Below are 27305 nucleotides of genomic sequence, written 5' to 3' on the forward strand. Positions count from 1 at the left end.
CACATATGTATATATATATATATATATATATATATATATATATATATATATATATATATATATATATATATATATATATATATACACACACAGTACATTATTGCACAGTAACATCCTTTTTTCTTCTCGTATTCTCATATTCCAGTTTTTAATAGTATGCTGGGGTCAGAGACAAAATTTGGTGCATCTGGATCAGACAGGGTTAAGGGGCCTTGAACCACCACATTACAATCAGTAAATCAGCCTTAATACACTGAACAACCACTATATAAGTCATTGCTTTCTAAATTATTTCTCTTTAACTCAGGCAATCTGGATATGTGGCACTTATTCTGTACAGCTCATAGGCGTGGAGCCTATCCCTGGACGGGGTGCCAAGGCATCACAGAACACACACACACACACACACACACAAAGGTGTGACTTGAACCCCTACCTTGGAAGTGCATGGCCACAGTGCTAACCACTACACCTCCATGGCACCTATTTCGATCAAATGCTTTTGTAATTTTGATTTTATTGTTTGAGAAACTTGATGGAGAACTCTCAGCAGACGTCTGTTACTCTTCTGTTAGTGTTTGAGGTTTGGAGAGCCGGCACTTCTCCAACAACAGCAGCGCAGAATCTGAATAAATCACGTTTAACTAAGCAGGGTTGGATTTATTTCTTGATGTTTACTTTAATTATAGGGATATGTAACATTAACCCCGGGTTCAGTCGATTAAAATGAATTTTATAGGCTGTTTTATAACTATATTATTATAGTATTTTGTATTAGTTGTGTTTTTCAGGAATATGCAATCTGGAGTTTTTAATTAGACATAAATATATATATATATATATATATATATATATATATATATATATATATATATATAAAACCAAGAAGTTTAGAGAGTTAAGATTGGGATTAAGGTTAGGCTGTGAAGGTTAGATGATTTAATATACAAGTCAGTGAGGAAAAACTGTGTGTGTGTGTGTGTGTCTGAGTGTGTGTTGGGGGATGGGCTGAGGAAGAAAAAAAGAAATCCTTTTGACCTTAGTTTTCAACCAGAAATATTAGAAAAGTACCTATTTATTAAAGTACCTAAATATATAATATTTTAAAACATATGAACTGTTTGGAAACAGTATTAGAATTTGTTTTTTTATCAAATAAATCTAGATATTGACAAAATTAAAATGTATAAAGAAATGTGTCTACAGTTCTCCAAAACATTCCTTACTCTGCCTTTATAAAAACATTTTTATACCTAGAAGAAAAATGCAAAATAACAAAAAAAGAAAAGAAAATGCTACTAAAATAAACACTCTAAGCTTTCAACTGACTGCTCATTGTTTCCTGTATCACGTGACCCGGTAGTGGCGGTCCGCGCATGCGCATGCGCAGTGCGGGTCACATAGCACAGAGACAGAGGAAATATCAACAGCATGTTCTTGGTTACATTGTATCTTTTTTTTAGCCGCACTGCGCATGTGCAGTGTGAATAATATGGAAAAATGACCGGGAGTTCTTTTCTTCTTTTTAGGGTTTCGGGCTGATTAATCGTTTAGGTCTGTATGTGTGAGCGAGTGTGTGAGAGTGTGTGTATGTGAATGCGCGCGCGCACGCGCGAGTGTGTGTGTGAGTGAGAGTGTGTGTGTGAAGTGGCTGATATTACAGGCAAAGGAAGGATCGACTTGATTATTTCGTTCTCCGCAGTTTTTTGACTTTATTTTTTATTTTTAAAAGCAAAATAATGTCCGCAAATAAAGTAAAAAAAGTGAAAATGGCTACTAAGTCGTGTCCGGAGTGTGACCAACAGGTGAGGGCTGATTTATTTTATTATTTCATTATTTCATTATTTCATTTTTGGCTGATGATGTTGATATTGTTTAATCTGGAAGTGTGTGTGTGTGTGTGTGTTTGGGGGGAGAGCTTGTCCATGCTTAATTTAGAACTGGGGATTTTTTTTTTAATGGCTTCTTTAGTAATTAGAATGAACTCTCTCACTCACACACTCACACACACACACACACACACATAGACGAACATATATGCACAAAAAAGTTCAGACAGGAGAAGAAACATTGTTGTTACTATTCCAGCTCTGATCGGATACAAATGCCTTTGATGTCACAGACAATCAGTCAGTCTTTACATGTTTATGTGTATTATTTTCAGCTCTGACTCATTATTCTGTATTTGCTCTGTATTTGTGTGTGTGTGTGTGTGTGTGTGTGTGTGTGTGTGTGTGTGTGTGAGAGAGAGAGGGAGAGGGAGAGAGAGAGAGGGAGAGAATATAAAATTCCAGCTTGAGTCCTCCTCTTAATGGAAATATGAAATATGGACTCCTTTGTATGATTTCCATCTTAGACATGAGAATAATCTGGCTTTATTGTTGAGGTCCTGCTGTCCAGATTTTCCAAATGTAGCTCTATTGTTGGAATCTTTCATCCATTAAGACATATTTTATAATAAAAAAAATTATTTATATATATATTTTACACACGTGTATATATGTATATATAAAATCTTATCTGCATTGTTTATGATGCTCATCACAGATCATGATTATTTATATATTTCATTATACATGTATATAATTCTGCCTCTTGATCATGTCGTTAATATTACATTATGTTACACTTCCTTCTATTCTATAATGTCCTTGGCTAATGTGCTCTCTGCTCATTTCCTTTTTAATGCAACACCCCCCCCCCCCCACCACCACCACCCACGTCTCATATTACCTCTGATTTAATTACACACAGTTTTATGTCCTAATTTCATATCATTCCTGCTTAAAAACTCATCGTCAACGTGGAATTTCCTGCCTGCCAAGGCCACATTATTGGGTTTCTGCAGGGCAGGATGCCCAGATTCTGGGCCACTTCTTGTTTCACTGCTTTCACATTTCACGTCGACTTATAAACCTCCTCCTCCTCCTCCTTCTCTTTTTGCCTTCATATTCTTTTATCCAGAGCTGGTAAGGATTATTTATCGAGATGATTTATTGTGCCTGGGTCTTTTTTTTGTGGTCAGTAAGAATATAATGAAAAGCTGGATATCATTCCATTTGCAAATTAATAGTCAAATCTTATCTGCTTAAGTGTTTATTTAAATATTCAGTAGTCAAATTGTGCTGGGATAAGCTTTTGTAACTCGTGAAAGTGCTAGAGAACTGTGTAATTTTCATTTTAAATGAGTTAAAACAATGTTAAAACAAAACTGCAGTCTTCCATCTTAGATTAAAAGTCTTATCTGAGTGTGTGTAAGAGACCCTCTTCATGTGATGTCTTAGTGTTAAGGCCTAATTTAAAAGCGTGCCCCTTTTCCCCCCTCATCATCACAGCGAAGAATTAAGACGTCCAGAACAGACAGTAAATACAGTCAGCATTCGAACGCAGCAAATTTCACAAGTACTGAAATTCGGATGACTTAATAGAACCGCATAAACAGGATGCGATGAGTCTTGGCCTTTTTTTGTACACGGTGTAAAAACTGTACAAGTTGGTAGTTAGTCACTGTAATGTTTAATGCATGTCATTTTCACTGTACTGGGAGATTGAGGATGGGGGAAGGGGCGGTGGGGTGGTGTAGAAGGTGGTAATGATGGAGAGAAGGGTGTTATTTTCATTACAGTGCACACACAGACACACACCAAAAACCATCACCATGAATATTTAAACGGGAGCGAAGGTTGACGTGACGCAGTCCATAATCAAGATGGGAGTAAATATCTGTTCTGTACCTGATGTGATACGGTTATCCTGTTAACATTGTGCAATCAGGATGTTAAAGCATTGGAGTGTGTTATAAAAAGTGTAAACAGTATTGTGTGTGTGTGTGTGTGTGTTTCTTCCTTCCTTGGTTAATCAGATCCCTGTGGCCTGTAAGTCGTGCCCTTGTGGTTACATCTTCATCAGCCGAAAGCTTCTCAGAGAGCCTCCTGCTATAGGTAACACTTTTATTTTATTAAATAATAATAGCAATAATAATAATAATAATAATCAAGCACTGGTACATCACAACACAACCCTTCTGTTTCATTCTTCTTTTTTGAATTTATTTATCCATTTTATGTTAAACTGCGTTCTTTAAGATGCCTTTTACAGGATCCGTAATCACAGCTTGGGGTCTGAATTATTGCCCCAAAGTACTAAATATACAGTTACAGTTCTTTCAGAAGTAGATATCTGTGTCCGAACGTGTGTCTGGTTTAAAACTGGATTCTAATTATAAGGGTTTTTGCTCATGTGTGGTGTTAGGATTCTCATGTCAGTGTGAACATTAAAACATTCCTAACGCTCATAGCAAAGGAACAGTCGGGTCAAAACAAGTGAAATCTAATCCACATGATTGCTCTCGCTCCCCAAAAGCTGCCCTGAGGGCTAACGTTACTGTATAGTAAAAAGACAACTCAATTTTTTCGATCATTACACGGTTGTGCCGAGTCGTGGTGAATTCCGAGAGTCAGAGAGAGAAAGAGAGAGTGTGTGTGTGTGTGTGTAAGATGTCCTGTTTTCTGTCAGTGTGCACAAAAATCTACAGCGTTGAAATGAGGTGTAGGTCTGAATCAGTTTCCTTGACAGCTCGCAGCGTGGTGTGAGACCTCGAGAGTGTAGGAGCCTTAAGAATGAAGAATGTTAGAAATCATTTGGATGATGATGATGATGATGATGATGATGGGTTTGGTTTGATTTGTGTATTTATTAAGTCAGGATGCTTTTTATAGGGTGACTGTGGGAGTTATTAGATATGCAGGTTTTATTCACTGCTCTCCTCATTGCAACACTTAATGTACATCCTAAAAAAAATGAATGTTTCATCATTTAATGAGTAAAACTCGTATGTTTTAGATCCATCACACATAAAGTAAAATATTTCAAGACTTTGTTGTAATTTCGATGATTAAAGCTAAAGAGATCAAGTGATCCGTGTGCATGGAGTTTGCATGTTCTCCTCGTGCTTGGTGGGTTTCCTCCAGGGTCTCAGGTTTTCTCCCACAGTCCAAAGACATGCAGATTAGGCTAACTGCCGTTCCCAAATTGCTGCCAATGCAATAGAAGAGACGGCTGTATCTCCAGGGGGTGGAATATGCATTGTTTCAAATGCAGCACTCACTGCCGAGCCTTAGCCACTGAAGCTGGTGTATTAAAACACGCTCAGGGAAAATTAACTGAAAGGGAAAAGTGTGCACAAGCAACAGGGATGACGGCAGACGTGAGAAGGCGTGGAGCGAGGCTGGAGTCACTGCGTCAAGAGCCACCACATGCAGAACTCTTCAGGAAATAACTGATGACTGTAACTGCTGCGTTCCAGTGTAACACCATGTCTAGGATTATTTTTGGGACTTTTTGCACTAGGCTTTTTGTTTGTGTTCTGTTACACTGCTTTGAGACAATGTTCATCGTTAAAAGCGCTTGAATTGAATTGAATAGTGTGATTCACTCCTAAACCAGAGACGTCACATTATTGATTCTAATCAATCTATAGTACGAGTTTCACTTTTTGAATTACATTTCCAGGATACTCTTTTAAAAAAAATGTTAAATTTAAAAAAAAAAAAAATTTTTTTAAATGCACTTTATACAGTGTGTCTGCTTTTATTTTAAGAAGAACTTTCATGTTTCTTTAATTGCTTCTTTATTCTCAGCCAACATTAGAGTTATGAGATTATGTTTGATTTTATTCTTGGCCGCAGTTAAGCACGAGGTCTTGCTCAGAAATAATGACTCGAATGTAAGAAATGTTAATAAATCTCAGCTCATTACAGAGGTGAGAGGCAGTGCTGGTGTTGTGCCTCTCCCACTTTTATGAGCAGTTTTAATCTGCACTGAAGTGCTTGACAGGAAGTTTAAACAGTGAATCATTTTAATCCTCCGGCAGCACGGGTTCAAACACAGATACGTAATCTTCGTGATTGTTCGTGTTCGATCCAAAGGGATATTTTCCTAACGTTGGTTTATTTCTGTTTAAACTCTACCAAAAAGTCAATTTTATCTTCCTCCTGATCAGGTGTGTGGGGGCGGGTCTGATTATGTAATGATTGGCAGCTGTGTCTTCAAGGCAGTGCAGTCGCTAATCCCGTCGTAGATCTAGCGCCGGAAAGAAAGCATGCAGGAATGACGGAGCAGGGCTTTCACAATGACTTTGGTTTTCATTACATCATGCGAGGTTTTGTTTTTACAAGTCATGACAGTTGCCTGTAAGTGACTGTATGAGTCTACACTAACCTGTTTATCTGACGCTCTGGAGCTGTTGTGGTTCTGGCAAAGGTGCGAACGTTTTCCGCAGCTGCAATGTCTATATATAGGAATTAAAAAAAAAATTCAATTCTAACTCTTAATAGGAGAACGCACAACCTGAATAAGCATAATGAATGAAAATTTGAGACGGTTTCAAGCGTAGTTTGTTTATTCGTGGTCACATGGTACTGCATTAACTTAATGTACGAGACATGCGCGAAAAGACCGCAGGATACACACGGCGGCCATCTTGCCTACAAGCTGAAGCGTTCTAAAGTAGTGATGGGTCGTTCATGAACAATTTGTCCTTTTTGAAGAACAAGTAGTCTCGGAAAGTGATTCGTTCACAAAGCATCACAAAACCTCAACCTCCGTAGATTACATACAGGAAACAGAAATGAGCGGTTTATCTCATGAGTCTTCTGGTCCGAGTCATTCGTTCTTCTGAATCTATTGCACTGCATAGCGTCTAAAAGTCACATGACCAAAGAGTGGAACTATAGCCAAAATTTGTGTATGTAGACATGTTGGGGGTCTGTTTATCGAAAATGTAACATTTAATTTTATTTCTGATCAAAAGAATGAAATGAACAAAATGATTAAAAAAAAGATTCCATCATGTTGATGAACAAGATTCAAAGAACTGAGTCACTAAAATGATGCAAACTTCCCATCACTCTTATAAAGAGTACAGATGTGAGCAAATGGTTCATTCTGATTGGTACTCGGGAAGTGACCTCTCCTGACTCAAGCCCCGCCTACTTTGAATTATTCAGGAAAAAAATTGGAGAAAAAAGGAAATTTATAAATAACCAAACAAAAGTTTTAAAAAGTTGTAAATTCATTACAGATGCTATTAATAAAAATAAGTTTTTTAAAATAAATTTGAAATATTTTGTCAGAGATTTAAACATGAATAGAAATTAAACATTTCTAAGGTTTTTTGTGTACATTTTACTGGTATGTTCCTGTACATTGTTTATATAATTAATACACATAATTATAGAATTTAACTTTATTTAAACTCTTTCTTGCTTTGTATTTTATTTTTCAGAAATCAGACACTGTAGTCAGTTTTTCAGAATGCTGCATATGAATATTAAAATAAAAGACTCAAGATTTAAAGAACTTTATTAATCCAAGAAGGAATTTTTATTATTATTTTTTTTAATTAAAGCTATTTATTAATTTAAAAAAATGACCAAAAAAAAAAGTATTTTCACTGGGACGTATTTCTGAATCAAAATGTGAGCCGTAACAGTAATGACGTCTAACTTAGAGGTGACACTTAGAAAACTTATTAGACTGTAATTTAAGCAGAATGCCCTGGTCTTGGGATACCTCATGAGCAGCTGAACTGTAGATATAGGAACTAAATAAATGAAGCTTAAAACATCTTATCTTCACGGAAGCAGTTTAATATTTAAAGGTTGTATATTTTTATCGGTGTGAGTTGAGTCCAGGTGTGACTGCAGGGTCTCGAGTGTCTCCAGTCTTTTACTGACTTCTTGTTGAAATCACTGTTTGCTTGAGTGAGTAACGTGGAGTGGAGAAGGGGGGAAGGGCGCACTAATTCACTAATTCCTGCCTGAAAACGCTCCCTTCCCCTCCCTTAAACCCCCCTCCCCTCCCCTCTCCGGCGCTCTCCCTCCTCCCCTACGGCTCAGAGCGTCGTGGCCTCGCCAGCCTCATTAGCTTCATTATGGCTTTATAAGAACCCGGGATGTCTGTCCTTACTGCCGCGGTGTGATCCGCCCCGGCTGGAGAAGTGAGAGGTGGCGACTCGATAAAAAAGTTAAACAGGGAACTATCTTAAGTCTACCGCTTTAACTGTTCTTATTTTTAAACACTGACTGCGTTGAGAATATTTCTGCTTTTTGGTGCAGTTGAAACATAATGACGCACTAAATATAGACAGGACACATACTGCTCTAATATGATTGATTATTTTTACATTAATAATTGATATTAAGACCTTAGATATCGTCTCATTTAACATTAACAATGTGCATGATCTTTAGCGTAATATTAATAAAGTAGTGAGTAAGGGATAAAACACTCGTCCGCATGTTGTGATGGGAAAATATTTAAGTGCAGTTGTGGTTACCGCCCTCAAAATAGACGAGGGTTATTTTTCCGATAACTGCATGACCCAAGTGCCTCAGGACCTGAGATTTCTTTTATCTTTGTTAATCTGTTATGTTTATTTATGTCGAGCATCGTCCGTACTCCAGCTGTTACTATAGATGCTTTGCATGCAACATCACAACATCTGCCGGCGATGGTCCCGCCCATGTCTGTACACCAAGAGGAATGTTACGTAACGAGTCACAGAAGTACTTTGAGCAAGAAAGCACATCTGATGACGTTGTCCCATCTTAAACTACACTCCTTAGTCATCGCTCCTAAATCATCCTGATCAAGGGCACTATGGGGTTTGTGAAACAAGGGATTGTACACCCTACATAGTGCACTAGCTTTCCCTCTAATGCTATTTGGGATTCAACCCCAGAACAACTAGTTAGCTATTGGTTTAAGTAGGTAAATTAGGTAGCTGGATAAGCTACCGCTTATATTTCTACACACTCTGAGGTCATCACGTTATGATGAGGGATCAAACATGTGCCAATTTATATCCTTTTTAAATGTAACCTTCTTCATCAGTGCTCAGCCGAACAGAAGGCTCCAAATATAATTATCAATCGAAATACACAGTGGCTTAATTGTAACGGTCGTCATGGTAACCCCGTGTCTGCAAAAGACCAATAGAAACACTAACGTATCATAATTAGAACGATCACATTAATATAAAGCCGAGCTTTCTCACAGTGCATCATCAGCCTCATAAAAGTAATGCATGTAAATGTAATCCGAGTGATAAATCAGTGTGTTGTGTCTTTCATTATTATTGTTATTTATTTTAATCACATTTATTTGCATGATTATTTAATTCGAGGCTGGATCCTCAGTCATGATTGCATGTTCTGATTAAAATATTAATTTATATTGTGCCTTTCAAAGCCTGAGGATGTTTTATAATGCGTCATTAAGAAAATAAGTACATAAATGAACCCTGGACCCGTCCTGATGTCGGTAGTTCGAGTCGTGATTGATTGTCAGGGCCGTAATTAGGATAAACGGTTTAATTGTGTTTTGTGTTAAAGCTGCGCCACTTTTTATTAGAATATAATTCATCAACACTGAGCGTGAGATAATGAGGAGAGGCTGTATGAGCCGCGTGTGTTATCCAGTTGGATATAAAATACAAAATGACGGATAGATGCAGTTATTATTTCATCACGATCATCTGGAGTCTAAGGGAGAGTTCTACAGGGGACACCGAGACGATTCTGAACAGTGAGTAATAATTCCTGAAAGCGATGTGATTCCTAGTCTTTCCGACTGTAACGCGACTCTAAATGAGTGATTAATTAAAGGCTTAAAGCAGAATAAAGCTATAGAGAGAGAAAGAGAGAGGGAGAGAGAGATCAACAACTCTGACACGGCGCAGCAGGAACTGGGTGATTCATCTACTTTCAGCTGATTGTAAGCGTGTGTGTGTGTGTGCGTGTGTTTTTGTTATGTTTTTTTTTTTTTCCCCTGCTCAGCTCGAATCAATCGGTCTTGACAGTTCACATTCATAACAGGAAGTGATGCGTATCTGGCGTTAATATCAACACTGTCTGCTGAAACGACCTGCACGTCTCGGCTCCAGACGGGTTTCTGACTGAGTTTAGTGACTCCTTATCTTCTTGTTTTCATGTCGATGAAGCCTATCTACAATTAAAATTCTACTTTTACTCACATACACACACATGCACGCACACACACACACAACCGTACAAAGTATGACTCCTTATGAAATGCTTACACGACTGCAGATGACCTGAAAAATAAAAGTGTAAGACAAGTTTAATCAAAGCCACATAACAATAAAAAAAAAATTTGCAAAGATTTACAGACAAAAAAAAATAAAATGAAGAGGAAGACGAGCGAAAGTTTGCAAATATAAAATAATAAAATGTACAGAAAATAAAACGCGTAAAAAGGAATGAAATATACGGAAGGTTAAAGTTAAAAACTGGAAATCAAACGCAGAAACATTAGTCTGATATTCTGACGTTCACATTCGGCTCACACACCAGATATTTAACTGATTCAGGGCCACGTGAGAAAGTGACTCCGGTCCGATCCAAACTGATCAGATATTTGACAGAAGATCTGATTTTATCACTCTGTGAATGTGAGCAAAGCTGTTAAGATTTTAGTTTTTTTTTTTTTTTTTTATCAGACTGGAACAATAAGACGAGGCTGGAACATCTCTCCACCTGGTCTCCTCTCGTCCTCGGTCACGTAATGATTCAGCTTCACTACGGGATTAAAGGACGAGCGATAACACACACACTTTTCCAAGAACGGAACCTTGAGTTTCTGCCGAATAAAAGTAGGCAGTACAAATCTAACGCAAGTGAACTTTAAAAGGGAGAAATGATTCATGGCCATAAAACACGAGTAAAGCACTAAACTACAGCTCTGATTACACACACACACACACACACACACACACACACATGGTTTAAAAATTGAGCCACAATAAAATGTTGCTGTTGTTTTCTTTTTTATTGTTGCACGTATAATACAGAAAATGTTTGTGGCCAAAAGAAGCTACTCCAGAAGTTTATGGAAGGGATCGATTTTGCTTCACATAAAACTTTAATCTGCGAAAAATCGAAGATTTTATATGAGCCCCAAAAATGACCAGTTTTCAGTGTTATATTGTCTCACTTTAAACAGTGATCATTTAAAATGCTAATTATTCATATTTCTTTGAGTATTGAAGTGTTTGACCTGTAAAATTGTTGCTTAAATAGTTTTTTGTTTAAAGCTTAAAAGGCAAATAAACCTGTAGTGTCTGTAACCGGGTCAAATTCATGCTGCAATATCTTATCAATTTATCATTTTATAATAATACTCATTTTCAGGTTTGTCTTTTCATGTGAAATTTAAATCGTCCAAGTTTCATCTGATTAACCGTTAAGATCACTGAAAGATTTGAATTAAAAAGTTACAGACACTACGGGCATAAAAGGACATGAAACTGTAGTGCAAATGTGTTCCTTTTTATCTGATAAAAATATAAATGTGTACGCGTATTTATAAAAAATGAAGCATGGGTCAGAAGATAAGACGCTTCAAGGGTTGTAAAAAAAAAAAAGGTGATTCTATCTGAAAATTCACTTTTTCACCCCAATATCATTATAAATAAAAGTCAAATGTATACATATAACACAAAACAATCCAAGCTAAACAAAGAAGGGAAAAAAGAAAAGAAAAGTCCTTAACGTGTAAATTCCTAAAATAGAAATGTTCTAAAATATTCCAAATTCAATTCCGCTCTTTTTTTCATTCTTTACAGAATTAGATGAAACTTATTTTCTCATCTACATTCATTACAGTCTTCTTACAGTCCTGGGGATCATAGTTCTGACAACTTTTTTTATGGAAAAAAAAATAATAATAATATATATATATACTGACATTATTTAATTAAAATCTATATTAACATGTTGTTGTTGTTTTTTTCCCCGGTGCCACACGTTGGAAGTCGAGCTTGAGATTAGACTCTAAAGGAAACACAAACACACTCCTCCTCCCGTCTGTATTTGAGATGTTTTTGAGTTTACTGTAAGAGAATATTTCTGCTGTGTGTGTGTGTGTGTGTAACCGCTGGCTGACGCCCGGCTCACAGTTATGAGTGGAATGTTAAACACAGGCCTCTTTGTAGCAGAGCTTTAAACTGCAATCAAATCCATAATAAATTCTGCTCTTTATTTTACATAATGCAGTCCAGACCGTGAGCTCCACTCGAACCGACATCCTCACTACATGACATGACTAGTGAAGGTTATGGCTGTTTTTTCCTTTCTCTCTTTTTCCTCTACAGCAGAGGAAGTGTGTTCAGAGAGATTTTCTGCTCCGAGTGCTCAGGTTTCAGTCTCGGCTTCTTGTTCTCTAAGCGGGATGGACTATTTATTACCGAGCTCACGCTAAGAATAACTGCTCGATATTCAAATGGGTCAGGATTTTATTTCGGCTGGCCGGCCGGCCCTCGCTCGCTCGCTTTTATTCACCGTTTCGGATCTGAATCTGATGAAATGATCTTGATGAAGAAATAAATATAGTACTTAATTTCTGCTAAGGCTGCAGGGTTAACAGTGCGTTATTGCTGTGTAAGTGTTTCATCAAGATTCTAACCAAGACATGGAGGAAGACGAGCGATTTACACGAGCTGCAGAACAGAGTCTTTCCTGTTAGGGCAGGTTATTGACAAGATCAGGATTCCTGCAGTATTGTGTAGAAACGCCACACTGCAGTGAGACAGGCGGGAGGCGGGGCGCTGACATATTTAACAGACTGAAAAAACACTGCCATTGTGATAGTCTGCCCATATACCGGCGAGATAATAACCTGAACTTTACAGCATAGAAATCCTATTTTAAATGTAATGCTGACGTGTTATGTTCTACTTCTTTTTAAACCTTGTATTATTGAACCTCCAAAATGTGTGTGTTTAATGTTCCAGCTGCGTTCTGGCGTCAGATCGCATCAGAACGCAGGGACGGGAAACACCCACGTCCCAAACATCAGCCATAACGATGACCTCTTGTGTAACATCGAGGAGGTCCCCACTTTGGCAATAATGATGTGTGTGTGTTCTGACACCTTTCACAATTTGGTCCTCGTCAAAGTCACAAATCCTCACATTTGCTCTTTTTTTGGTTCTCCTTCCAACACATCAACTTCTGGGACAACATGTGCTGCTCACTGAGCTCCAGGTGTGACTGTGACTGTGACGAACGCCAAATTGTGATGTTTTGACGACTGGGTCAGACCAACTCCAGGGAAGGAAAAACCATGAACCAGCAGCGGGGTCGTGGGTTGAGGGGGGGCGGAGTCATGATATATGAGGTCACATTAGGGGGAAAATCAGATGTACTTGTTTGAGCTCTGACTAGAAGAGAAAGGGTGTTTATTTGTGTGTTCCTGCAGCCTGGAGAATTATCTGAATGTATATTTGTAATATACATAAATATATATATACATTTAATTCATTGAATTGTGTTAATTTAAAATATTCAACTATTTTGTTTTCTGTATTAAAATTTTTTTTAAATTAGAAAAATAAGAACAAAAGGCATTTACTGGTATGTTTACACATCTTTTTAGCTGAGTGTGATGTCATTAGGTCTCAGTCACGCAAGCAAAACAAAATCATTGAAGTAAAATAGTGTGTGAATGAATTAAACGTTCCTCTTTCACATGAAACCGTGTTTTTATCTTTAAAATCAGATATTTGGTTCATATAAGAGAATTAAATGAAATGAATCAGAGTAATAAAAGTAAATAAATGCGTCTCTCTGGCGCCCCCTATTTGTGAGTTCTTTTGTTTAATTTTTTTGTTTTATCATCAAGCAGATATTTTCAAGCAGAACGTTTCAGTTCTTTTTATTTTTTTATCGTACAGATGTTTGACTTTGCATCTGCTTCTGATTTCCTTAAATCTCCCGTCAGATAAATCAGATGCCAAAAGAAGACGACCGGAGAGAATAAGGAGGGAGAAGATCAACTTAACGTCCACTAACGACATGGAGAACAGGAGGCGGTCCCGCTCCAACAGCCAATCGGATGCCATCCGGAGAGGGCGGGGCAGACCGAAGACCGTTGGCTTGAAGAAGCAGGAGGAGGAGAAAGGTGAGCTCGCTCCCGACGCGCCGGCTCTTTCACACGCGGTTCGGTGGAATAAATCCTCGCGTACGCGTCTGGGGATTGTTTAAGGTTACTTGGATGCGCAGGACGATTTCACAAGGAAGAAGAGACCCCGCATGTCTCGTCTGTAGGAGAATCTTTTTCTCCTCCTCTGAGCTTCAGACTCGTCCTCATCTTATCATAGTGCAGTCATGGATGTCTCACTCTCTCGCACTGTCTCACTCTCTCTCACTCTCTCACGATGTCTCACTCTCTCTCGCACTGTCTCACTCTCTCGCACTCTCTCACGATGTCTCACTCTCTCTCGCACTGTCTCACTCTCTCTCGCACTGTCTCACTCTCTCTCGCACTGTCTCACTGTCTCACTCTCTCTCACTCTCTCACTGTCTCACTCTTTTAAACTCTCTCACGATGTCTCACTCTCTCGCACTTTAATCCCCTTGTAATGTCTTCTCCCTACTCAGTCTCTCTCCCACTCTCATATTTCACACACACACACACACACACACACACACACACACACTGTGTCTCTCAAGCCATTTTGTCTCGCTCTATTTGCTCTTTTTCTGTCTCACTGTCTCTCTCGAAATCTTTCTTTTACTGTTTGTCTCTTTGCCTTTTACTGTCTCACCCCTCTATTTCCTACTCTTTCTCTCTCTCTCTCTCTCTCTTTGTGTCTATAAATCTCTCTCTCTCTCTCTCTCTCTCTCTCTCTCTCTCTCTGTCTCAATCTGTCTTCATCTCCTTCGTTCCTGTCTCTTCCTCACAATAATCTTAGTGTCTCACTACCACTACTTCTCCACTCCTCCTCTCTCTCTGAATCTTTATAGTTGTCTCTCCCATTATTTTACTGTCTCGGTCCATCTTCGTCTCCCTCTTTCCTACTGTCTTTCCATCCTACTCTCTCTCTCTTTTACTGTCTCACACTCACATCTCTCTTTGTCCTCTTGTCTCTTTCTCAGTCTCTCTTTTAATGTCTCTTTCAACCTTGCTCTCTTTTACCATCTCACTCTCTTCTCTCTCTCTCTTTATCTCCCTTTGTTTCTGTCACTCTTGTCTCTTTTTATCGTCCCTCACTTCTTCTCATATCTTCTCTGTTTGATCTTCTTTAATAGGAGGTTTTGTGGATACAGTTCTTTTTTGTGTTTTTGGCCACACTCCTTCTCTCCTGTCTGATCACACACACACACACACACACACACACACACACACACACACACACACACACACACACACACACTTTCTTCTTCAGGGTTAAATCTTTTTTTTGAAATTATGTTTACACCCTTCTACCCGGTGACTTTTTACCCACACACACACACACACACACTGCTGCTTTATTTCCTCCTCAACACCTTCCTCTTTTACTGTAAACACCTCACTGAAACCAGCGAGACGGGAGGAGAACCCGCGCATCACCGCCGCTTCATCCGATTTCTTTAAACGAAGAAAAGAAAAGCTGGTCTTTGCATCAGAGAGTGGAGCGTTCTCATCAGCCGCAGTGTGTTCTCGCTCCGCATGAGCTCAGGGATGGAAAATGTGATTATGATTCATCTGGATTTTCTTTTTTTGTTAAACAGAGATGTTTTTATTATCGTTCCAGTCATTCAGTCCAAGTTTTTTAAAAATGCATTTCATACATTGCAGTCATTTTCTTCTGTCTGAGTCACACACACACACACATACACACACACACATACACACACACACACACACTGACAGTTAAGTTAGATTTCTCAGCTTTAAACCTGTTCTTAGCTCAACTGCAGAGTTTTATATACACAAGAGGAAATGAAACGTTACTCATTGTTTCTAGATTTTATTTTTACATACTAAGTACATACTGTATACACACACACACACACACACACACACACACACACACACACACAATGAGCTCTTACCTTTATTTGCTCTGCAATAAGTCTTTCTCTGATAAGAGAAGTGTGTGTGTGTGTGTGTGTGTGTGTGTGTGTGTGTGTGTGTGTGTGTGTGTGTGTTTGTGTGTGTGTGTGTGTGTTTGTGTTTGTGTGTGTACACACACAGGACACACAGTCCAAAGACGATGCACTAACACACATCAGACACATTTTCCAATTGAAACACCAAATATTTTAATATAGAATGTAGGGGCGGGGCTAAGTAAGCGCCATCAAAGACCCCGCCTCCCCCTTAGATTTGAACCAGCATCACGCGACTCATGGTTAGCATGCTCCAATCTACTTAGCTAGCTAGATAGCTAGCTAGCTCATTTAGCTGATGGTTGTCATGGAAACATGGAAATGTATTTTTTCAGCTTTGGTTTCTGTTAAATAAATCAGAGAAAATAGAAGAGAAGAGCAAGTTTCATTAAGATGAGAGTAAATCGCTCGCGTGTCTACTCCGTGCTTGTTTCGTAGCATTTCGTAGCTATAACTAACGTTACGCAGTTATTATCAGCACCTTGGTGACACCATGATGGGAGAACATGTGAGTGAAGGTCTGGAGTTTCTCTGACGTTACAAACTCATTTAACAGTGAATTATTAACTATAATGGATTCAAACGATCTTTTATTTCATCCGTCACATGCAGCACAACCAGGTACAGTACAGTATGATGACGCTGTGAAACGTTTACGCTAGAGAATGCGATTCAAATAAAGATAAATTAAACTTTTAATCTGGTAATTAGGTTATGAAATGAAAAAGAATTCAAATGGAAATTCAAATCGCACAAGAATGGAATTAGCAAAATGAAAATTAAAAAATATAAAGGTATTAAGATGTAAAAATATCTCATAAACCACAAAAAGATGAATTTATTCTTTAATTGTAAGGTTTAATTTCCTTCAGTATTTGGTGTTCGATACATCAGGTGCTGAATTTATCTTACTGTATTTTATCTTTATATATTTATTATTATTATTATTATTATTATTATTATTATTATTATTATTGCTTGTTTTGCTTTTACAGTATGTACCTTTAATTCCATAAAGAAAAAAGTGTATAGAAGTAAAAGTGGATTTATTGTAGAAAAACAATTTTCCTAACATTTTCAGGCTTTAGATTGTGAAGCATTTGATCGTTATATTATTTGCAAGTTCTCTTAATGTGTGTTTTTTCCTTGTAATGTTGCTTCAGGTGGATAAGTGCAGTTATGTAATAGTGGAATTGTATAAAAATCATTCTTTTATTACTCCTTCGTTTCTCTTTGTGCTGATTTTATCGTCCTGTTGTTCGTTTCACAGAGAAACAGGAGCGGGAGGTGGATATTTACGCCAACCTGTCAGACGAGAAGGCTTTCGTGTTCTCCGTGGCTTTAGCCGAGATCAACCGTAAGATCCTGGGCCAGAGACTGATCCTGTAAAGGGGGCGGAGCCACACTCACGCGGCCAGGTGAAAGTTCAGGACTGGTATTGCGCGGCCCTCGGGGGTGACGTGTGTATCCTGGAGGAGGAGGAGGAGGAGGAGGACGTGACGTCGGGCCTGACGAGCGTTTTGTTCAGACGGCTGACGGTTCGTGGAGTCTCGCGGGGAAACACGAGGGAACGTAGCGATTCTTTAAATATTGTAAACATGGACATGTAGGAATCTTCTCTATTTATCTTTAAACAAATTTTATAGAATGTCTTAAAGAAGGAGTGTTTTTTTTTTTTTTTTCCCCTTTTATCCAAGTTGATTTGTCGACATGACGCGCACGTCTCGTTCTCATTCACGACACACCTTTTTTATTTTTTTAAGACGGACAAAGTTTTAAAAACTTTTTAATGTATTATAGGGATATTTAGGCCAGAAATTATATTCCCGCAGTTCAGCCAGCTGTCTGAGGTTTGCTTCTCGAACAGATTAGCATCTTACACACACACACACACACACACTTTATTTATTTACCTTTTTTTTTTCATTACTTTTTTTTTTTTGCATAAGCATGACAAAATATATTCATATAAAATATATATTAAAAAGCAAATGTGAACTATAATATTTGAAACAGTCAATCTTTAGGCCACGCCCCCTGCTTTTTTCTCTCTCTTCCTCCGCCCACATGTCTCAGATGCTTTTTTTTTTTTTTTTTTGCTGGAATTTCACTTCAACATCACAATGCAACACCTATAAAGGTTCTTGCATTAATCCTTCGGTTATGACTGTGCAGCGTCTTCCACTGGAGACGAGTGTGAACTAGAAATCTGTTAGAACGTTAGGATTTAATATAAGTATGAGTTTGTGGCGTGACGACTGAAGAAGAAGAAGAAGAAGAAAACCCCAGACTGGACGGAGGAAGACCCAGATCAGGCAGAAGCCACCCAAACTGGTCTAAACTGGCCCCTGACCCTGGATATTTAGGACCCCTGCTTGGACAGAGGAAGTGCCACACTGGACAGAGGGAACCCCTGCTTGCAGTCTTTCACACTCGTCCCCAGCGTGAGGTTTGCGGCACCTGAGTGTCTCTCACTCGTTGGTCATGAATGTTAAACACAAGGTGTAACCAGGTGTTCTTCACTGAGGTCGCGGATCCCAAACCTTTCTCAAGACGTCTGTCTCGTGTGTGTCTCGCACCCAGCCTGCTGTAAGCTGATCAACCGCTTATTAAATGTCCTTTAAATTCGTCCCTGTGAGCCGTTCAGCTTTGTAAATGCAACCGATCAAACAGGCAGGGTCGGGGGAAACGTGCTAACGCTGGAAAACGAACTTTATTTATTATTGCTTTTCCAGACTAATTTACGCACATCGTCTGTTTTATGGCCTTTTTTTTTATTAGTGTTTATTTTACAAACGGTTAAATCATACATGTGTAATAATTACCACGACTATAATAAACATCAGAGAAAAAACATTCTGTATAAGTCTCAATGCTGTTTTTATTATCATAGAGGATTTAATTATAACCATTCCTCACTCTCTCTCTCTCTCTCTCTCTCTCTGTTTTTTTCATCTGTAGAAATAAATGACTGTTCACATTTCAGTCCTTCTGTCCCTTTAGCTCAGCTTTGAAAGCTCCAGTTCTGTCTTGCTCTGATATAAACCCTCGTCTCTTTCTCATTCACAGGAATGTTAGTCACGTCCACATGTCGCGCTCAGCAACATCACAGTTGAGTAAAAAAGATGAGTTTGGACGCCCTTAGGATGAGAGACAAAAAAAATCTAATAATAATGAATGTACACTAGGATATTTGGTCTGTTTCTCAGGCTCCGTCTGTCACATCTTTATATAGCACCAGATAAAGAACAGAAACGATGCGTCGCTACAGGCCACGCCTACTGCTCTCACTGTTCCTGGATCCTTATTATTAAATCCAGAACGACTTATCAGAAAGGCGCTCTATATACATACATACATACTGTGTGTGTGTGTATTTATACTGTATATGAGAGAGAGATACTGTACGTACACATACACACATACATATAGTGCCTTTCTGATAAATCATTCTAAACAAAATACAATGATGTATATTCTATAAATATAATAATAATAATCTCATATTATTATCATAATACTATATATTAAAGTAGTTTTCGTTTCCTGATATGTATATATATTTTTTTGGCTGACTGTATGTTGACATGATTTTTATGACCTGCGTGTGTATTTTATATATTTAGAGATTCATACTTGAGTTTATTTTTTTCTATAGATGACATCATCGCATGCCATCATACTATCATAATAGCACATCCTCTCCATGTCTCCAGGAGATGATGTTCTCTAAACTTATTTGGCTCAAACTGGACTCTTGGGTTTATTAAATGGGTTGTGACTCTAATTGTATTTATTTATTTATTTATCCTGAACCCTGACCTGCTCAGTGTTACGATCAGACTTTAGATAAAAGCGTCTGGTACAAATCTGCGGATGATTGTGTGTAATAGACCTGCATTAACGAGACATTATCCTTGACTGAGTTGAAGGAGATCTAGGGTCTAGTAGCTCCTTCTGTAGCTCTTTATATTACAGCACTCACATGATCTCTGGAAATTTCAGAGTTCTGTCTCAAAGCACCGGGTGTGTTTAATAATGCAAAGCGAGCCACGGAGAGAGACGGTTTGCTTAACTTTGCTGAGAGGGCGTTCGTGTCCTTATTTAACTTTTAACTGTGTGAGGGGGGGAGGGAGGAGGGGTTGGTGTGATTTGCATGGATCGGTCATTGCAGGTACGTGAGACAAATAAATATACAAAGTGTGAAAATAATCGAGTTTAGGAGTGAAGGGGGGGAAAGTCTCAGTTTTCCTTTTTTTTTGTCTACAAACCAATTTATTTTTCATTCTTCATAGAATAGAAAAGAAAATAGCTTTTACTGAGATGGAAAAAAAAGTGAGAGGTGATGTGTAAAGGCCATTCAAAAACTGAAAAAAGCAGAGACTTTTTTATTTAAAAAAAAAAAAAAAACCTTAAATAAAAATCCAGATTTGTGACGTTTGGTCATTTTTTTTTCATTGTCGATATTTTTCACACGTTTTAGACTGTGTCTTTTGATTTATATAAATGTACACAAGCAGGGTATTGTACTGTACATTCCACTACGCTATATATGACCGAAAGTATGTGAACCCCTTACACCACATCCATATGTATTCCTTTGTACGCCTCGGTACACTGTAGCACTAAATATTCCCTTTACTGAAACTAAGAGGCCTAAACCCTGATCCAGCCTCATGCTAAACCCAGGAGGACATGGTGTGTTAAGGACATGCTGGAGTGGAAGAGCTGGAGCGTCCTGCACAGAACTCAACGCCACTCAACACCCCTGAGACGAACTGGAACTGGAGTCTCCTTGACGTCCCAAAAATACTGAAAAGACACATTTTTGCATCTAAAATTTTGAATTTATGCATTTATAAGCAGTGTGTGTGAGGCAGGAGTACACCCTGTGTGTGATTACATTCATCCACACACACACAGAGAGAGAGAGAGAGAGAGTAACCCGAGATCAGGGTCAATGCGAGGACCCTGGAGCTGTGAGATCGCACTCGCTACCCAGCTCACCTCCTCAAGTTATAAATACACGCTATTTATTACATAATCCCACTGTTACTTCTGCATTAATTCTACTGCTTTAAGACGTTTAAACGAGACGTGCATGTTAACAGGAAGGAGAAAAGCTGCAAAGTGCAAATTTACACTTAAAATAAGAACCTTTATTACAGATCTAACATGAAACAGTCGCAATGAAAGTAGGATGATCTCTGATTGTGTGTAAAACCCGAGACTGAAGGCTGAAACAGGGGATTTCCAACCAACATGAGTCAACGTGTGTGTGTGTGTGAGAGAGAGAGAGTTTTTATATATATATCCTTGTGGGAACAAAATGTCACCATAAAGGAAAGGAGTATGACCTTGTTCTGACCTTGTGGGGACGTCCGCCTGCCCCCCCCCGTTACCTTACTGCTGAGGTTAAAGATGGAACGATATCCTAGATTTTTGCTGTATGATTTCAAATAAGACACACACTTTTAAACACTGTGAAGGTCTGAAATAAATATGATGCAGACATTCTTGTTTCGAAACATGGATGAGTCGCAGCATTTGAGTCAAACCTGAAATATTTGTGAAGATTCATTTCATTTATGAAAATATTATGTGCAATGTAAACAAATCTCATGAATAGAACGGCTGTAATAAGTCAACTCTACTTTCGTTTAAAAAAAAAAAAAAAAGGTACTTGGCGGAACGTGTTACTGTTTGCTCAAGTCTTGTTATTTTCAGCTACGTGTCAGTTGTGTCAAATATTATAATAAGACCTAGTGACTAAGTTTTGGGAAAAGTCCAGAAATATTAATGATGGAAAGTTTTGCATAGAAATTTTTTTTTCTTAAACATTTCTGTAGGAGGAACATTTATTTTAGGAGGATTTTGTCGTGTTATTCTAAGGGTTTTAACGGATAAATAAAACAATTGAATAATCAACGAATTAAACAGGGTCCGGGTTCGATTCCCATCACAGGTCTGTGTGTGTGTGTGTACAGGGTGTACCCCGTCTCGTGCCCTGGGATAGGCTCCAGGCCCCCCGTGACCCTGTACACAGGACATAGGAGCTGAATGAATCCTTTACACACTGAGTTATTAAAATAATGACAGATTTATTCAGATTCCTTGAAGTAAAAGACATTAAGAAGACATGATGTGATCAGAGTAAGATTCATCTGTATAGGATAGGATTATTGAGCAGGTTTAATAGTTGTGTTAAAGAAAAGTCCTCATAATGACAGTAACAGAAAGTGTGTGTTTCAGCACACACACACACACACACACAATTTGCATACGGCTGTCACATCCATCAAAAGCACAGCAGGATCTGAGAGCCGGCCGTTACGCCGCCTGCGCTCTTAACCCTCCACTTCTATTCTCAATCTCACAGTTCAGATGTGTGTGTGTGTGTGTGTGTGTGTGTTTGTGTAACATTAGCATTTTTCTTCTGTATGTATAAAACTTTAACGGCATGGCTGAACTCCTCCGATCAAGATCATCATTTTTAAAAGCCAAATTGATCAAACGGCCCTAAAAATATCAGACAGAAATAACTTTCCTTGATTGAGAATCCGAGCCGGGAGAGAAAAAAAGAAAAAAGATGATTTATGGTTGTCTGGCTCACGGCGTTCCTTCCATTTCTATTCTCGCTTGCTATCAGGAGAAGCCCTGAGCGTGGAAAGGAAGTTGATTTTCATCTTCAGTATGTAAATATTGATAACAATTGTGATGAATAATGCATAGATTTAGTATTTTTCACTTGTATTGCTCTACAATAGAAAAACGCTGCATTGGGAAACAGGGTGGGAAAAAATGAGTATCCGAATAATGCATTAATCTTAATAAGAAGTGAAAAGCTCAAACCTGACTCATGGGAATTTTTTTTCCATTCCTCACTGAGAGGGTGACGTAACACACTCCGGGTCTGGTGTACATTCTCGCAAGAAATGCTCTGATTTATATTCATGGCTTCGCTCCGGAGCATCATCTGTATGGATAATACACTCTCTTGTACGCTGTGCCCTGGGGATAGGGAGGATAACACACACACACACACACACACACACACACACACACACACACTGCTGCCTTTATGTCTGAGTGTGGGAAATAAATTAACCTGAATTAATTAATCCTAAGGTCATGCTATCATAGTCAATTAAAAATAATTTTGCGTAATTTGTTTTTTTTGATAAGATAAACACACACTCAGTATCGACACCATCACCCTCTGTCACGCCAATTAGTAAATTATACTTAATTAAAAAGGATACTTTAATTTCCTGTACCAATACCAAGTGTGTGACTTCTAATGTAGCTTTAGCGGCTTCAGTAATGTTTATTTCATAACCAGAATTAATCTGTTTTTACATTGCTAATTATAAAATTATCATTAACACACACACACACACACACACACCAATGTAGCTCTTTACTTATATCCTTGTTAAAAAATAATCTGTTTCTGTTAATAAAATTGTTCTGTAATATATAAAATCCGCTAATATTAGCTAACTAGCATACGTGAGCTAACACGTCCCTAACATAAACTTACAGGATTATAAATAATTCATATTAAACATCTGTAATCAACACTATATCCAACTCTATCCAGCTGCCCAACATCACTTAAACTAACAGGTTTTTTGGGTCACAATCATAAATATTTATAACGTACACATGCTAACCTAACTAGCCATTAAAAATGTACTAATTTAAAAGAATTTAAGAACTCTAAAGAATTCATGGTGCATGTGGTTTTAATTGTATTTTTTTCCCATTAGACTGATCGCGGTAAGGCGGCACGGTGGCATCACACCTCCAGGTCCTGGGTTCGATTCCCATCTCAGGCTCTGTGTGCATGGAGTTTGCATGTTCTCTCCCCCTGCTTGGTGGGTTTCCTCCAGGTCCTCTGGTTTCCTCCCACAGTCCAAAGACATGCAGATTACTCTAATTGGCGTTCCCAGATTACCCGTAGTGTATGTGTGTGTGCCCTGTGAGGCTGGGGTTTCAGACATGAATCAGACAGGAAGTCCGATTATGGTTGGGGTCCCACAGTCCAAGGACACGTGGTGTAGGTTGATTTTCCAAATTTTGCATGGTGTATAATTATGTATGTGAGTGTGTGTGTTGTTGATACCCCATCCAAGAAGTCCCCTGCCTTGTGCCCTGACCTCCCTGTGACCCACTCCAGACCTACACAGGATATAAGAGGCACAGAATACTAATGAAAACCTAAACTTCATTTGCAGTTGTTTTGTATTTGCCCACTAGATGGCAGCAAAACCCCAACCTTTATTTCTAGACTTTTTTTTTTAAACCCACTTGTATGCAGTCAGTGTTAATTCTGTCTGAAGGTGATCAAGAAAAGAGCATAGGCTGTGATTTAATCATGAGTGATATCCTTGAATAATTCTCTCTCTCTCTCTCTCTCTTTTTATTTCTTTATACAGAATGTCACTTCATTTTAAATTCTGCAGGAAATGTTTCATCATCCAGTGACGCAATATTTAAAAATGCAGTGTTAGTCATGTGTTGGTGAGGCTCGGGGTTTTTATTTTTTTGCATACGGATTTTGGCTGATTGTTGGCACACGGCCTCGTAAACAGTCACACTTGGAAGATCTGCGTGAGAGAGAGAGCGAGTCAGTAAAATCCACCTCACTTTCAGACCGATCACTCATGCCAGTTTCTGTGGATATACCACCTGCGACGCCAGGAACAACACTCCATCAGAAACACACTCTGTCCTAGAACACATACACACACGGTTGTTAAGCTGTTAACAGTTTAGAACTTACTGAAGTGTTTTACAGGGCCACATACAACTGAAATAGCCCCCCCACACACCCAGATACCTACACACACACACACACACATACCCCCAGATACCTACACACACACACACACACACACCCACACACACACACACACCCTGACACCTACACACACACACACACACACACACACACACACACACACACACACACACATACCCCCAGATACCTACACACACACACACACACACACACACACACACACACACATACCCCCAGATACCTACACACACACACATACCCCCAGATACCCACACACACACACACACACACATACCCCCAGATACCTACACACACACACACACATACCCCCAGACACCTACACACACACACACACACACACATACCCCCAGATACCTACACACACACACATACCCCCAGATACCTACACACACACACACACACACATACCCCCAGATACCTACACACACACACACATACCCCCAGACACCTACACACACACACACACACACACACACACACACACACACACACACACACACACATACCCCCAGATACCTACACACACACACATACCCCCAGATACCTACACACACACACACACACACACACACACACACACACACACACATACCCCCAGATACCTACACACACACACACATACACCCAGACACCTACACACACACACACACACACATACCCCCAGATACCTACACACACACACACATACCCCCAGATACCTACACACACACACACACACACCCTGACACCTACACACACACACACACACACACACCTACACCCACCCACACACACACACACACACAAAACTTATATGAGCAACTAAATCTCAGAGCTCTTTCTCATATCCAATACAAACAGCTGGCAGATTTCCATCCTTCTGCTGTTCTCCACACAAATATCAGTTGTTTGAAACTAAAGGTGAACGTGTATTATGAAAGACTACAAACTCATCTTTGTTCAGTATTATCCATTTGTAAACATCCTTCCTTCTTAAATTTAGCATCAAACACTCCTACTCTAGCGCTCTCCCTTACAGCCAACACACTGCATGTTGTTTCCTTTGTATTCCCTAAAGCCTCTGTGCTACTGTTTTATATCTCAACATATTCAGCCATAATTAGAAAAAGTATTATCAGTATTATCTCTTCTACAACCCATTGTGTAATATAATCACGCAAGGACGGCTCAGTGCCAGCTTGTCTCCCCGAAAACACACTCCAGCGCATCATGCGGATATGTATTTGGAACGTTACGCGCTGTTAACGGTGTCAAGAATTGTTGGTAACTCAAATCAAATCAAGTCAAGTCAAATCAAGTCAAATCAAGTCAAATCAAGTCAAATCAAATCAAGTCAAGTCAAGTCAAGTCAAGTCAAATCAAGTCAAATCAAGTCAAATCAAGTCAAGTCAAGTCAAGTCAAATCAAGTCAAATCAAATCAAGTCAAATCAAATCAAGTCAAGTCAAATCAAGTCAAGACAAATCAAGTCAAATCAAATCAAGTCAAGTCAAGTCAAGTCAAGTCAAATCAAGTCAAATCAAGTCAAGACAAATCAAGTCAAATCAAATCAAGTCAAGTCAAGTCAAGTCAAGTCAAATCAAGTCAAATCAAGACAAGACAAATCAAGTCAAGACAAGGCAAGTCAAATCAAGGCAAAATTATATTAAAACAAGTCAAATCAAGGCAAGGTAAATCAAGTCAATTCATGTCAAGTCAAGTCAAATCAAGTCAAGCCAATTAAATGTCAAATCAAGTCAAATTAAGGTCATGACTTGTCTAGTCAGATCTATTCAATTCAAGTCCAATCAAATCAAGTTAAGGCAAATCAAGGCAAGTCAAGTTAAAGAAAATTAAGTCAAATCAAGTCAAATCAAGTCAGGTCAAGTCAAGTAGGCTTTTACTTTCATCTCGACCTTATACAGTTGAACCATTTACACAGTGAAACGAAATAATTGTCCCCCCATAAATAAAGACAACTAGCTAAAAATAATAAATATATAAAAGACAACATAAAGTGCACAACAAACATGACACAATGCAATGTGAAACTTCTTATTTTGTGAAACAGTTAACTTTATCCACACTCCATGAAAATGGCTTTCTTTTTAAAAAACACATTTAAAATTAGTAATGTTTATGTTATAATTGATCTAGAGGAAACACAATATGCAAAAATCTGTTTTTCCCCCAAAAGGATATTTGCATAAAAGGATAAAGGATAAGACGCCTTCACTCCAAATATGACATCATAGCAAGTGAAATATTATTGAATCGGACCAAACCCAGCAAACCAAATAGAAGATTATTCCGCTTATATCTAGTCAAGTGTTACTTGTGTAAATCTTTAGCAGAAATTGGTTGATTATTGTTCTATTGTCAGAATAAGTTTGCTTCTTTTAAGAAAAAAAAATCCTAAAACTAGCAAAATTATCCTCCAATGGAACCAGATTTATTTTTTGCATGAAGGTTTTAGTAAAGTCTAATTAGAAATCGGCTTAACAAGGTTATATTTAATTTGTTGTAAAGTTATTTTAAGAA

The 27305-nt window shown here is 38.5% G+C and overlaps 1 protein-coding gene across 1 annotated transcript; it reads left to right on the plus strand.

Annotated features, from left to right (window-relative positions):
- The first annotated feature begins 1399 nt into the window (after positions 1-1399).
- Positions 1400-18815, plus strand: c3h16orf87 (chromosome 3 C16orf87 homolog). The gene is made up of 4 exons (XM_053493424.1): positions 1400-1805; positions 3863-3941; positions 13804-13983; positions 17230-18815. Exons 1-4 carry the CDS (start codon positions 1740-1742, stop codon positions 17346-17348), a joined length of 444 nt encoding a protein of 147 aa, XP_053349399.1. The 5' UTR covers positions 1400-1739; the 3' UTR covers positions 17349-18815.
- The last annotated feature ends 8490 nt before the right edge of the window (positions 18816-27305 follow it).

This window comes from Clarias gariepinus, chromosome 3, assembly GCF_024256425.1.
Source record: "Clarias gariepinus isolate MV-2021 ecotype Netherlands chromosome 3, CGAR_prim_01v2, whole genome shotgun sequence".
NCBI classification, from domain to species: Eukaryota; Metazoa; Chordata; class Actinopteri; order Siluriformes; family Clariidae; genus Clarias; species Clarias gariepinus.